We start from the raw sequence: 13,012 nt of genomic DNA on the forward strand, positions 1-13,012 counted from the left end.
AAGGCAGCGCTGCAGACGCCCTGCACCAACTGCATTCCCCATTTGCGGATGAGGACCAACCGTCGAGGTTTCGTCGTCGTGCTGGCAATCGAGGCTCCAGAGCCAAGCAGAAGCAACAGGCAGCCGAGTCTAAGTGGGCCAAACTAGCAATAGCAAGTCAGTCGTGCAGGCTTCAGCCTGGAGAGACGCGGTGCTGGTATGGCACTCTCGCCTGAGACAATGCGATGCGAACCATTCAAGATGCACATCATGGTCGAGGAGAAATTGGGCGAGAGTCTTCCGCTACGTTGGCGAGGCTGCCGCGGGAGGGTGCGAATCCACGATCAGTGAGCATCAGTGTCTCCAGAGACATGAGGGCAGAGCGGCCCCTTGAAGAGCGTGCGGCAGAAGTAGCAGATATATACCAGTGAGCGTCACATCGATGTACGCTACTCATCAGCCCCGTCGGATATCTACTCAACCGGCGGGCTCTGATGCAGTCACATTCTCAAAGCTCCCAAACTTAAGAAGTGCTGGCCATCGAGGCCTTGAACACCAAGATATGGCTTCTAAGTTGCACGGTTCTAACGATAAGATTTGGGTGTCTGGTGCCGCCCATGAGTATGTCGAGCGATTGTGTATGTGTGGGTGGTTGTGTTCAATGAGCTCCTAGGCCGGGACGAGCATCGGAGCCGAGGTCGTAAAGGTGGATGGCTGGATAGGCAGTCATCAAGCATTGGCGGGCCAAGGGTCAGTCAGTAAGGGTCAGTCAGCATCTCCTGCGACCCAATCCAGATCCACCAGGGTGGTTCAAATTGCTTTGCATTTATCCAAATAGCAGCAGATCATCCAGCGAGGGGCCAGTCGCTATGGTGGGACCAGAACACGATGGGCTGAATGAGAGGTTGTCATGGGATTGCTAAGTTTAGTTTTGAGTTAGATGTTATTCACGGTATCAGATGTTGGAGAAGCAGAGAGGCAGAGGCAGAAGCAAACCAGAACGCGTAACGGCTGGGAAAATGTCATCCTGGAGCCCTAACGACAAAACCAATGCCACCAAATTGAAATTAGCAGCGGGCGGCCAAAAACAATTCCCCCCTGGTTGCTGTTTTCTGGGCGATTATGTAAGTCAATGTCGCATTGACGAATCTGGTGGTTGGAATCACTGGCTCGCCCGTCTGTACTGTACTGTGTGTAGTCACTCAGTCTGTCTGTCAGTCAGTCAGTCAGTCCGGTCTGCCATCATTGTTTCAGGCCTTCAGCAGAGAGCTTTGGCTGCATTGACGAGCTTAGCGTGGCCCCATGTCCGTCCAGTGTCAGTGCCAATGCCAGTGCCAGTGCCAGTGCCAGTGGGAACTGAGAGCTGGGAACTGGGAACTGGAGTCGAGGACAAGGACGAGGACGATGGGTGGAGCTCGGGCCACCCCTCTCTCTGTGTCCCTCCCCCTTCCCCCTCCAACGAGCAAGCACTGCGCAAGGAAGCAAGGAAAGCAAGAAGAGCGCACCTGGCAACCCGGGCACCTGCACCACGGCTTAGCAGGGTACAGGCCATTGCCGCAAAAATTGAATCTCCCCACACCCGCTTGCCCACCAAAAGCTCTGCCTCTCTCTGCCTCTCTGCCTCTGCCGCACCCGACTCGCCTGGCCTCGCCCTCAACCTTTTTCGCCAACCCCCCGAGCAACGCGACGGCCTAGGATTATGTCTGCGTAGAGACTGTCCTTGCTCCAACCAACACCTAGTCACCTCAAGTCCCATTTTGTCGTCGCACATCACACGCCTTTCCTGAAAGGCGAACTGCCCGGTGACAAGATGTCGGTCGCCTCAAAGGTGAGAGCTCCTTCGCCTTCGCCTTCGCTTCTCAGTCCTTTGCTTGCTCCACGGACACACGACGCCAGCTCTTGTCGGATCAATCATCTCCGTGCTCCTCCTGTTACGTGTCAATGCTGACCTGTCGTCTCTTCTCCTGCAGAACCTCTACGACCTCCTCGGTAATTGCGCCCGTCCTCTCTGTTGCTCTCTTAACACCCTGCTGCTACCCTCGCTCAGCTCGCACCGGCGCCCGCGCCTAAGCAGACTTGGCCCAGTTCAGTCCCTATTAACACCATCGTGAACCCCAGGTAATGACGAGGAGGGATCCGAGACCCCTACTGCCCCTGTCAAGACCGTCACCAAGACATCCACCAAGACTGGCAAGCCCAACGCCGACGGCACTGGTCCCGCCGGCTCCGCTGCTGCCGCCCGCTCTGGTGGCCGAGGTGGTTTCTCCGCCAACGAGACTGGTATGGAATATTTCCTGCGTGCCTGGACACCTGCTGGCTGAGAAGGCACGCCCCAGCAAAGGTGATGACCATGGTTGACAATCGTGACACAGCTTTCCGCGATGGAGGTGTTGGCTCTGGCGCCAACAGGAGGAAGCCCACTGACGAGGCTCCTCGTGGCGGCTCCCGAGGTGGCCGTGGCGCTCGTGGCCGTGGAGGTGAGTTCTCACTCTGGCTCTGTCTACCCCTACAGCACGATTGTCATGCTAACCGGATAAACCAAGGCCGTGGCGCAACCCATCACCGCAATGCTGACGACCGGCACACTAAGAACATAGTGCCGTAAGCCTTCGCATGCCTTGACATCTACTGCAAAATCACAGTGAGCTAATGACATTTGCAGAGGTTCCGAGAAGCAAGCTGCTCAGTCATGGGGTGCCACCGAGGGCGCTGCCGAGCTCAATGACGAGCAGGCTGGCGAGGCCATTGCCCAGACCGAGCAGAAGGACGCCGAGGCTGAGGACGCCGAGGCCGAGGCCCAGGAGCCTGAGGTCAAGCAGGTCACTCTGGAGGCCTACCTCGCCGAGCAGGCCGAGAAGAAGCTTGCGCTGAACAGCAACACAAACACTCGCAAGGCCAACGAGGGTGTCAACTCCAAGCAGGAGAAGAAGTGGGCTGACGCCAAGGCCCTTGTCAAGGATGAGACTGAGGACTTCATCGCCGCCTCTGCAGGCAAGAAGCAGCGCGAGCGTGAGCGCAAGCAGAAGGTCCACGTCGACATTGATGGCCGCTGGCAGGAGCCTTCCGAGCGTCCCCGTGAGGGCCGTGGCGGCCGCGGAGGCCGTGGTGGTGCTGCTCGTGGTGATCGTGGTGGCGAGCGTGGCGACCGCCGTGGAGGTGCCCCCCGCGGTGCTCCCCGTGGTGGTGCTCCTCGCGGTGGTGACGGCTTCCCTCGTGGTGGCCCCCGTGGTGGACGTGGCGCCGCTGCCCCCATCAACACCAACGACACCAGCGCTTTCCCCAGCCTGGGCGGCAAGTAATTGTCGCAACGCAAATCCTCGCAGCACACTGCAGGTCAACGTACAAAATCGCCAGATTATCGTCTCACGGAATTTACGTCAATGTGATCCTGGGAACAAGATCGACGGGCATACTGAAAGACACGGTTGGGTCAGGGCATTTGGCTGGTAGGGGGGATTCAGGTTTTCATCTATCTGCTTGGTCTCAACGTCACTACGTCTGGTATCTGGCCGGTCATGTCCACATCTCAAAAGCAAAAATGCATTTCACCTTCTCTGATCCAGCTCAGGCTGTTACCGTGCCTTTCACGTTCCACATTCCACGTGTTCTTGCTTGAATTACTAGTACTCCTTCGCTGCTTGGTTTGTTTTTCACCCGAGGTACGGTACGGAAAACGGATGCAAGACGGTCGGCGTTGTGCCGATGGGCTATGCACAAAGTTATCGGTGAGGATTTTATGTACTGCTGAACAAGGCTTCAGTTTTGGCTTGATGACATATTTCCCATTCTCTGAAATTGTGACCTAGACCGCCCAGGAAACTATGAGATGGGTAAGTTGCTTTGTGAAGATAGTGGTGCATGACCTAAAGCCAAATATCCTTGTTGATCGTCATCGATATTGACGTAGCGCCCATCGGACTACGCTGTTCAGTCAAACAGGTCTTGTGCATCGCATGATAAGCAATGCTCGGAAGCGGCAGCTCTTTCATTAGTTATTTCCCACCTTCTTGGAGCTTTCTCCGCGACCTGTCTGTGTGATAGATTCGACAGCCCGATCTTGTTACTCGTGCAAACCCTCACCGGACCATTCCAGTATATCTACCACCGCTTCCATACACAATCAAAGCCATTCTACATGTTTCAAAGCCTCTAATTATATGAAGCAAAGAAGACATCTGCGAGCCCATGTTGCGCAAGATTAATAAAAAAAGTGCAACGCTAATACAAAAGTGAGAGTTGGTGGCGCTCATGACTAGATCAGCCTGTGAGCTATCTGAGAGAGGAAAGATATATGCAGTCAAACATACATACTCGCAACTCTATAGGGCTACAATTTCATATCGCAGCAAGAGAAACAACGCCCACTGTAGGCAGAAGACAATCATCATGATAGAAGATAGAAGAATTAGTATTCCTGTCTAGAACTAACAGCGATAAACAAAAGATTTGAGCCGTCGACAGTACATGAAGTGAAGTCAAAGACAGAGGACTTAAGCATGAAATAACCAAGGAAGAAGGTATCGTATATCCATAAAGTACTCAGGAATGGCATAAGATTTCATGCATTCTGTCTCTCTCAACATTTCCCATAATTTCTCGTGTAAGCAACCTGCAACTCCTATATTGAAGTTGAAGGCTTACAGCTGTCGCTCCGTAGCACCTAAAGAACTGTCACTCAATACGAAAATCGGTCCTTCATACGACCATGTCTCACACCGTTATACCATCACAACTTGGGAAAGACAAGAGCAAGCATTGCTGATTCTATTTTACTTCTTTATCCATGTTACGTGTTCTACTCCAAACCCGGAAAATTTGTCCTCGACTGTATAGATAGATCGTGAAGGCAGCGCATGGCATGAATCCACTGGAACTATTATGAGTTTGTCTCAATGGCAATTCCACAATCCGGCGTCACATGATCCTCGATTTCTACACAACGTTGCTGCGTAACCGACGGCTTGATTGGGTGCCCAATGTGCTCGTGACAATAGCCATTGAGGCGGCCGTAGGCCTACGTCACCCCGCACCAACCCCGTAGTCAAGGAAACCATCATGCCTTCATTATCTCTATTGAGGATAGCTAGACTCCAGAGGTTGGTGATCTTCTGCCTTGAGATCCCACAACGGAGCTTTTCGGCCTAGTGGTTTCTATTGTTCTCGGCCGCCTTGGAGACAAAGAACCCGTACATGGCTAGCAAAAACCTTCCAGCAGAGTACACAATAAGATTCTCTTTCTTCGGTCCCTTTCCTTCACGAAAGTCACCTAGCTTCTTCTTGTTCAGACAAAGATGATTCTGTAGAGCATGGAAGAACCAAAGAGATGGTCTTTATCCAAGTGTGACCCACGATCATTTCAAATACACCTCGATCGCCTCCTCTCGTCGATTTCTACCAAGCCTCACCACGACCCTATCAACATCGGAAAGTATTCGAGAAAAGCTCAACACCAGTTTCAAAAATCTTACACACCTTGTTGATCAAGGTGTATCGCTGTTGAAACTTGATATCGAGCCCACTCTCGCAAACCGACCATCCATCGTTCAAATTTTGGTCCCGTTCGCCAATAGCCTCAACATGTCCTCAGACCGTTCTTGCCCTTCTTGCAATGCGGCCCGGCCAACCACTTGGCAGGAGAGAGTCTCTCAGTATGTGATTGAGAGGGAGAGGATCCAAAACAACTTGATGCAGTTGAGCATAGAATCAGTAGAACGCACGATGAACAGACTGCGGAACCAGGTAAGGCTGTTTGTAGAGCATGGTCATGAAGACAACCTTGAGGTGAGTGGCTTCAATTTGCAGCACGAGGCAGCCTTTGTCGAAAATGGCTCAGGACACAGGGTTTCGTTTGTTGTCGGAGATCATCCGGAAGAGAGGGACCCAATGCGGCCCGGCACACCTGCCTTTCTCCCGGAGACTCTTGATGCTGGTTATCTCGCGGACAGTGAGGGCGAAGTCGGTGACTTCCCATCTTCTCAGCCTGCGTCTCCGTCCCCAAGTCCCAAGCCGCTGCCGAGCCTACCCCATCCTGTCCGGGACCTTTTGCCTTCGGAGTTTTGGGACGATGATGCTCCGGTCGAGTCGTCGTCTGGGCAGTTGCCAAAATTGTTCGCGCCGGTGCCCCTGCGGCCCTTTGGGGGTGTTTACGGAAACGCAGAGCTGCTCCTCGCAGGTTATACCTCCGACAGTGAGCGGCCCACCTCCCTGCCCGTAGACTCCAGCTTCTCGGAGATCCCTAAGAAATTTCTTGAGAGACGTGTGGCGCATTGGCAGGCTGCAATGGCCCGAGAGTCTCGAGGAATTTAATCAGTTTTGATAGAAAGATGCTCGTATAGAGCTTTAGACCGACGTCTCCCCCCACCCCTTTCTTTTGTTAGTAAAAATAAATTGCATGCAAACAGATAGAAAATTCGCTCAATCAGTCTTTGCACTAAAATTCTCTTGATCCATAAGCTCCCCTTCTCCATTTTGGTGCGTTACTCTCGCTCCCTACGTTCGTACTCAGTGTAAATGTAAAAATCACAAGACAATGACTACAGACAGCAGTCCGAGATTTGATGATAAGAGGCAATATGCACTTAGCTGGTAGTCCTCGTGCATGGGGGACACTGGTTTTGATACTATCTCGTAGGACGGCTGTGACATCAGCGGAGTCATAGTCAACTAGGGCATCTCCTGTTAGGAGGAGAGTTCTCGCCGTGAATGGGATGAACGTTGCTGTTGTGTGGCTGACAGACATCTTGACGCTGCGGGAGGGATTCGTTCATTGATAAGGCCCATGTTGCTGTATCTAGTCCCCCAGACAAGTCTGCCGTTTCACAAGAGCCTGTCTCTAGTGGTATTGCTGCTCCTGACATGGCCTTCGGCACTGCTAAATAACGAGTGGTGAGAAGCTTAAGATATCACTGCATTCGCAAGCGAACGCAAAACGCACTGTGATAGCAGAGATATCAGACAGTTTGAAGATCTGGGGTGTGTCATTCGTGACAGCCTTGAGGGCCTCAGGTAACTAAGTCGTCAAGGCAGAATTGAGGCAAGGAAAAAATCTATCAGGTATTCCAGTAGTACTCCCAATCGAGTTGATCAACGCTTCTTCCTTTGTATGTACGTGCATAATGACCGAAATCCCAAGCAATAGACTAGAAAGGAAAATGCCACCCAAGCTTGAACAGATTAGCAGTATCGTCTTCATCAGTGCTTGGAACGCTTCTGCTTGGCAAGACGTACCACGTCCACACCAAGTGTTGCGACAAGTAGCACGAGATTGAAAACTGCCATCATGTAAAATGGCGCCCCCCTAGACGTCACATCAAACATATAACCACCGAGCTTTGTGAGAAGCAAGATGGCCGCACCACCACACCACGAGTATACACCAGCAATGGTGCCCTTTAGCAGAACCCTGGTGCACTGTGGATGTGATTTGTTGCCGTTGCTGTTGCTCAGCAAAGGCGCACCCTCCCCAGCCTCAACAGACACGTCTGTTTGGGCGATCGAGGCCTCTCCCACCGGCAAAGGCAGGGTCCCCTTCTTATGAGGGTCCGCAGCCAGTACACCTTTGCCCAGGGAGCCCAAGCTGCAGACGATGGCGCCAATCTGGCTGATGCCTATCAGAGCAACAATAACAAAAATGCCTCCAGATCCGCCCCGACCGTCGACATTTGAAACTTCCGGGGTCGAAAGGTTGGGGAAGACGGCATATCCGACAACACCGAAGACCGTGGCGACGGCAATTGGGTAGTTGATGCGACGGCTACGACTTGAAACATAACCAAACACAGGGGCGAAGATGAGTGCGAACAGCTGCGCGACTCCTGTGAGAATAGAGGCCAGTATGTAGGCCTTCCTCTGAAACTCCGGTGTGTCGCCACCAGGGAGATCTTTGTAGAAGGAATTGACGAACAGAGGAACAAAGGCGGATATGGCCACTGTTGACGCGCGGGCCACGAAGCCACCCAAGTATCCCAAGCCGATCTGAGAGTCCGTGAAACCAAGTACGACAGCCTCACGAAGGAGCTGTCGATAAGGCAGGAATGTACGGCGCGGGGGCTCGGATCCGTCGGGCAGCTGCCTCTTCTTCATTCCGAAGAGGGTGCGGAAGCCCTTGCCCTCCTCGCCCTTCAGCTTTCGGAGTCCGATGTAAACAAAGGACGCAACCAGGATGGCAATTGCGCCAACGACATAGTATGCATATTGCACGGCCTCGCCCATCTCGACGCCCTCGATCTTGCTGAACTGGGCGGGGAGGGGCAGGAAAGCCAGAAGGGACACCAGGGCGCCCAAGCCAGTGAAGAGTCCGACGTAGCCGGCAAGGATAGATGGCTTGCCTTGGGCTGGGTCGACGGTGCACTGCGGTTCGTTGGAGGCATCCCCGTTGGAGCCGGGCCGCGTGTAGCGCTCGGGGGTGATAGTGAGATCGGACTCGACAGACAGGGCGACGCTGTCGCGGTTGTTGTGCGTTGGGCGGAGGAAGGGCTGAGCTGACTCCGTCTCGCCCTCGTTCTCCGGGGAGGAGTCGGAGTCGTCAGTCAAGCAGGGGAGAGTCGCCGTGACCATGGTGGCTCTGTATGCAGCAAAGGCCTTGTCAGCTCCATGCGCCCCATGGTATAGAGAATGGTATCCTTTACTTACGTGGCAGTAGCCCCAAGAGCGAAGAAGATCCTCGCCAGGAGGAGCTGAGGGTAGACGTTGGAAGCCTGGACAAACAGAAACAGGGCCAGGCCAATGATGGCATATCCAACCATGGCAACGAAGCGAACACCCAAACGGTCAGATATCAGGCCCCAGAAGGGGCATGCGATCAGGGCTACGATCTCATCGACAAAGCCCAGAGTACCAACGATATCACCGACGCCATCTTCGATATGAAGCAGGTCGGTGATGACAAAGGAAATGCTGCTGTTAAGGAAGACGAGGAAAGAGATAGAGAAGAGCGCGACTCCGAGCAGGTAGCTGACAGCTTGAAAGGTTGTGGTCGACTGCGCGATTGGCAGATGCCGGATCAAGATGTTTCGCGCCATGACTGGCTGAGAAGAATATGTGAGATGTGCAGCAGACTGTGGGCGCTGTACTGTAAGCAGCTGTTGTTGAAGCTATGCTGTGGGGGTGTGAGGCAGGGAGAGAGCTCCTGATATGGGATGCCCACGGACAGTTTCACATGCGCGCAAACAACTATGACGGAGGAGAGCTACACAGAGCTCAAGAAAGCAACGGGGCCTGAAGATGTACTGTAGAGGAGCCTAATGACTCGATTCGATGGATTGGGGGGACGGCATTGGACTACAAAGCCTGATGCGACGAGCTATCCTGCTAAAAAAGATGCAAGATGCAATGCAGGAAGACGGTTGTTTACCAAATGGGCCGCTACTGCAGACAAACAGAGAGAGGTCGGGCTGGGCTAGGCTAGGAACAACAACAAGCCCGCACACACGCCCAACACACACCCAAGGTGGGTTGATGACATGGCGACGCCATTACTTAAGCGATGACCATCCTCACCTGTCAATCCCGTTTGGGTGAGCTGATGAGTGGTGGTTGCCCCGCGCCGGGTAATACTTTAGGTACCCAGGCGTGCCAGGGCAAGCCACCCACGCCGGGAGATGGGGCCGAGCTCGGCGATAAGAAGAAAGCAACACAATTATCCACGGTTGAAACCCACCCACCAAGGCCGGTGCGACGCCCGGTTTGCGACGGCTTGAGCAAGCCTTACACCGCCGACACATTCCAAAACTTGTGCAACTTGACGGCAGCACTGTAGCACCGTCTGATCAAGGCCTCCAGCGGGTGCTTGTGTCTCAATTGACACAGCTGGTCGACTCCCTCACATACCATTTGCCCTTGTCCTACTCTGCTCATTCGCAGAACCAGAGGGCGGCCGATCATCACGACCATCGCGAAGCAGAAGGGGGAAAACTGCTGCCCACAGCAACCGCGCCAATATGTCGGCCTCTCTACCGGGCAACCGTGAGCTGCCCGAGTCGCAGTATGACCTCAGCACGTACTGGGGCCGTGTCAGGCAAACCGCCGGCATAACCGATCCGAGGTGAGAGACAACAGATGCTCCGGGGCGCAAGCCCTGGCGAAGGCGTGAAGACGGGCCAAGGAGAAATGCGTCTCTGCAGGAGCAGTAAGCAGCCATTGGTTTCTTCTCTATCGGTGTCTTTGCCTGGCGGGCGAGGAAGACGAGTCGGACTTTGGTATCGTGATGTGAGCTGCCTGGCTGACCATTGGCTGCCCACAGGACACTGCTCGTGGGCCAGACCGGACTCGAACAGGCGAAGCAAGCCTTGTCATCCTACAAGACGGGCCAGGTCAAGGAGATGACACCGGAGCTATGGAAGGCAAAGAAGATTGTCGATTCGACCCTACATCCCGGTACGAGATTCTTGGTTCGCAAGTGGTGCTACCGGCAGGATGGACTTACATATGATTATACTCAGACACCGGCAAACCAGTATTGCTACCGTTTCGCATGTCCTGCTTCGTCCTCTCCAACCTGGTAGTGACGGCGGGCATGCTAACGCCCGGCCTCACGAATACGGGCACTATCCTCTGGCAGATAGCCAACCAATCCCTCAATGTGGCTATCAACAATGCCAACGCCAATAAGTCCACGCCACTATCCTATTCGAAGATCGCCCAGTCATACTTTCTTGCCGTCGGTGCGTCCTGCTCCGTAGCAGTGGGCCTGAACTCTCTTGTCCCGCGCCTCACAAACCTGCCACCAAATACCCGCCTGATTCTGTCTCGGCTCGTACCTTTCGCGGCAGTCGCCTCAGCCGGTGCGCTCAACGTGTTCCTGATGCGTGGCGAGGAGATGCGCACCGGTATCGACGTATATCCCGTGCTCTCGGAGCAGGACAAGCAGCGCCTGGCCAAGGAGGGCAAGGCCGAGAACGACGTCGAGAGCCTAGGCAAGAGCAAGAAGGCCGCACAGTTTGCGGTCGGCGAGACGGCACTGTCCAGGGTGCTCAACAGCAGTCCGGTCATGGCGATTCCACCATTGATCCTTGTGAAGCTGCAAAAGACCGAGTGGTTGAAAAAGAACCCCAGACTGACTACACCGGTCAACCTGGGCTTGATCCTGGTGACGAGTTACGCAGTATTGCCGCTTGCTCTGGCGGCCTTCCCGCAGCGGCAGAAGATACGGGCCGAGAGCCTTGAGGAGGAGTTCCACGGGCGCGGGGGAGACGCCGGGATGGTGGTGTTCAACCGGGGCATCTGAAAGCGGCACGAAATGTGCCCGTGTTGAGGACACTCGTCGCCATCGGCCGTGTCGGCCGTATGCTCGGAGGGCTTGCCACCTCGGAGACCCACGGCGAGTCCCCGCGTTTTGTCTGATCACGGAACGTGAGCCGCCTGCGTCAGAAGCTTAGATAGCATGAGGGTCTGTAGATCATGAATGCTGATCCATTTTAAGTTCAATCTACAAGTCCAGGTTCCTGCTGCAGCAGGTAAAACGTGATCAGGTCGTGGTGAGAATGATGTGCAACAGTTAAGGATTCGCCCCGCCAGCAGCCCGGCTTCGGGTACTGTTTCACAGCCGTCTCTCCTAAGGCAATTCCAGACAACTGAGAGGCCGGTCCACGGAGGAAAGATAGGCGGGAATGATATCAACCGCTCTACGCTATTAAGCCATGCCTCTTCCTAAACTTTTGTGCCATCAGTTTGACTTCATTTGTGTGCGACATCCTGACCTGCCAAGAAGCGCGGCTGAGGAAAGGGGACGGTACTGAAATCCGGCCCGACGTGGGAACGCGCACTCTGATCCATGGGCGACGTTTCAACTGGGTCGTCCGTCCCCTTTGAGACGGAAACGATTTGGTGGGACACGAACGTTTCGATCGGCTGTCGCCCCCAGCGCCGCGTGAAGGAAAAAAAAGAAAAGAAAAAAGAAGAAATGTAGGCATAATAGAATCGTTGGCAGCCTGTGGCCGAGACCTTTCCTGCCTCTCCAACCGCGAGGCTGAGCGGGTCGCGGTGAAAACGTCAAACGTGGAGCACCTACATGCTGCGGGCGAAGGCCGCGGCGCAGCCTCGTCTTGCTTGACATTTGGCCCAAGCCCAGCTTATTGACAACGTCGGCCCACTTGGGCCAGCGGCAGCGGAGCGGTGGTGGAGTATTAATAGGTCCCTCGGTGGGCGGTCGCTGTGGGCAAAGTCATCAGCTAATGGTATCGTAAGGCTACTGGCTGTGGCCGCCCTGCCGGGGCTTGTTCACTCAAAGCTTGATCCGCCACGCCTAAAGACCCCAGCTGCCCAGGCTGAGAGTTGTTATTATTGTAAATTACAGGTCAGTGAATTTCCAGGGGCTAAAACCAGGAGATCGCTGAAGTCGTGCAATAAAACCGCCCCGTTGGACGACGAAACCAGCGAGGAAATGGCGACGGGAATTGAAGGGTCCCTAACAATCCCTCAATCAGCGGAATAACCGGCTTTTCGAGAGTGGACCCCCTTTGGGACGGAAACATAGCCAAACAAATGCGTGCCCGTCACACCTCGTCAAAGAGCGGGGATTCAGTCAGCCCAAAAGGAAAAAAAGAGTCGCCGCAAACCACCCACATTGGCGGCAACATTGGCGATCCCTTGCTGGCCTGATCCGTCTTCGTGGGATGACAGGATGAGCGGGGCCACACAACGCACATCTAGCAGGTTTGGCCAGCGCTCGTTCGCACGCCTAGGCATTGAGCAGCGGAGATCTCGTGAACTTTGCTGAAGTCAAGCACGGGGGCACTGAATAAGTCACAGAGACAAACATGGGTGACGAAGGCCAGCCAGACATAGAGATGCCTTGCGCTAGGTCTAAAGTCTCTCCTCATTTTCGGGTCACGGAATTATGTGAAGCTGATGCCGAAACAAGGTCTACAGGCTGACTCGGGGGAGCTGCGATCATTACGGCTTATCAAGCCGGGAAAGTCTCGAAATATACACAGTAAAGCATGTGGGAATTTGGCTTAGTAGACCTACAAGGGTTCAAACGTTCGGTAGACCCTGCAGTGTGGTGTGTACGTCTGTACGTGCAAACTCGCACGCA

At 54.2% G+C, this 13,012-nt stretch overlaps 4 protein-coding genes across 4 annotated transcripts; 3 read left to right on the plus strand and 1 right to left on the minus strand.

The window, feature by feature from the left end:
• Nucleotides 1-1,304: 1,304 nt before the first annotated feature.
• On the plus strand, nucleotides 1,305-3,278 carry J7T55_009045 (elicitor protein; the record flags this gene model as incomplete). The annotated part of the gene is made up of 7 exons (XM_053141969.1): nucleotides 1,305-1,680; nucleotides 1,770-1,807; nucleotides 1,950-1,968; nucleotides 2,098-2,259; nucleotides 2,352-2,456; nucleotides 2,523-2,580; nucleotides 2,642-3,278. The coding sequence occupies 7 exons, from the start codon at nucleotides 1,305-1,307 to the stop codon at nucleotides 3,276-3,278; spliced, it is 1,395 nt and encodes a 464-aa protein (XP_052994886.1).
• A 2,419-nt stretch (nucleotides 3,279-5,697) lies between these two features.
• On the plus strand, nucleotides 5,698-6,285 carry J7T55_009046 (uncharacterized protein; the record flags this gene model as incomplete). Its single annotated transcript, XM_053141970.1, has 1 exon — nucleotides 5,698-6,285. The coding sequence occupies one exon, from the start codon at nucleotides 5,698-5,700 to the stop codon at nucleotides 6,283-6,285; it is 588 nt and encodes a 195-aa protein (XP_052994887.1).
• An 885-nt stretch (nucleotides 6,286-7,170) lies between these two features.
• J7T55_009047 (major facilitator superfamily transporter) lies at nucleotides 7,171-8,999 on the minus strand (the record flags this gene model as incomplete). Its single annotated transcript, XM_053141971.1, has 2 exons — nucleotides 7,171-8,542; nucleotides 8,611-8,999. The coding sequence occupies 2 exons, from the start codon at nucleotides 8,997-8,999 to the stop codon at nucleotides 7,171-7,173; spliced, it is 1,761 nt and encodes a 586-aa protein (XP_052994888.1).
• A 918-nt stretch (nucleotides 9,000-9,917) lies between these two features.
• Nucleotides 9,918-11,203, plus strand: J7T55_009048 (tricarboxylate carrier; the record flags this gene model as incomplete). Its single annotated transcript, XM_053141972.1, has 3 exons — nucleotides 9,918-10,021; nucleotides 10,220-10,353; nucleotides 10,419-11,203. 3 exons carry the CDS (start codon nucleotides 9,918-9,920, stop codon nucleotides 11,201-11,203), a joined length of 1,023 nt encoding a protein of 340 aa, XP_052994889.1.
• Nucleotides 11,204-13,012: the final 1,809 nt, after the last annotated feature.

This window comes from Diaporthe amygdali (genome assembly GCF_026229845.1).
Source record: "Diaporthe amygdali strain CAA958 chromosome Unknown NODE_10_length_1141467_cov_65_626103, whole genome shotgun sequence".
NCBI lineage: Eukaryota > Fungi > Ascomycota > Sordariomycetes > Diaporthales > Diaporthaceae > Diaporthe > Diaporthe amygdali.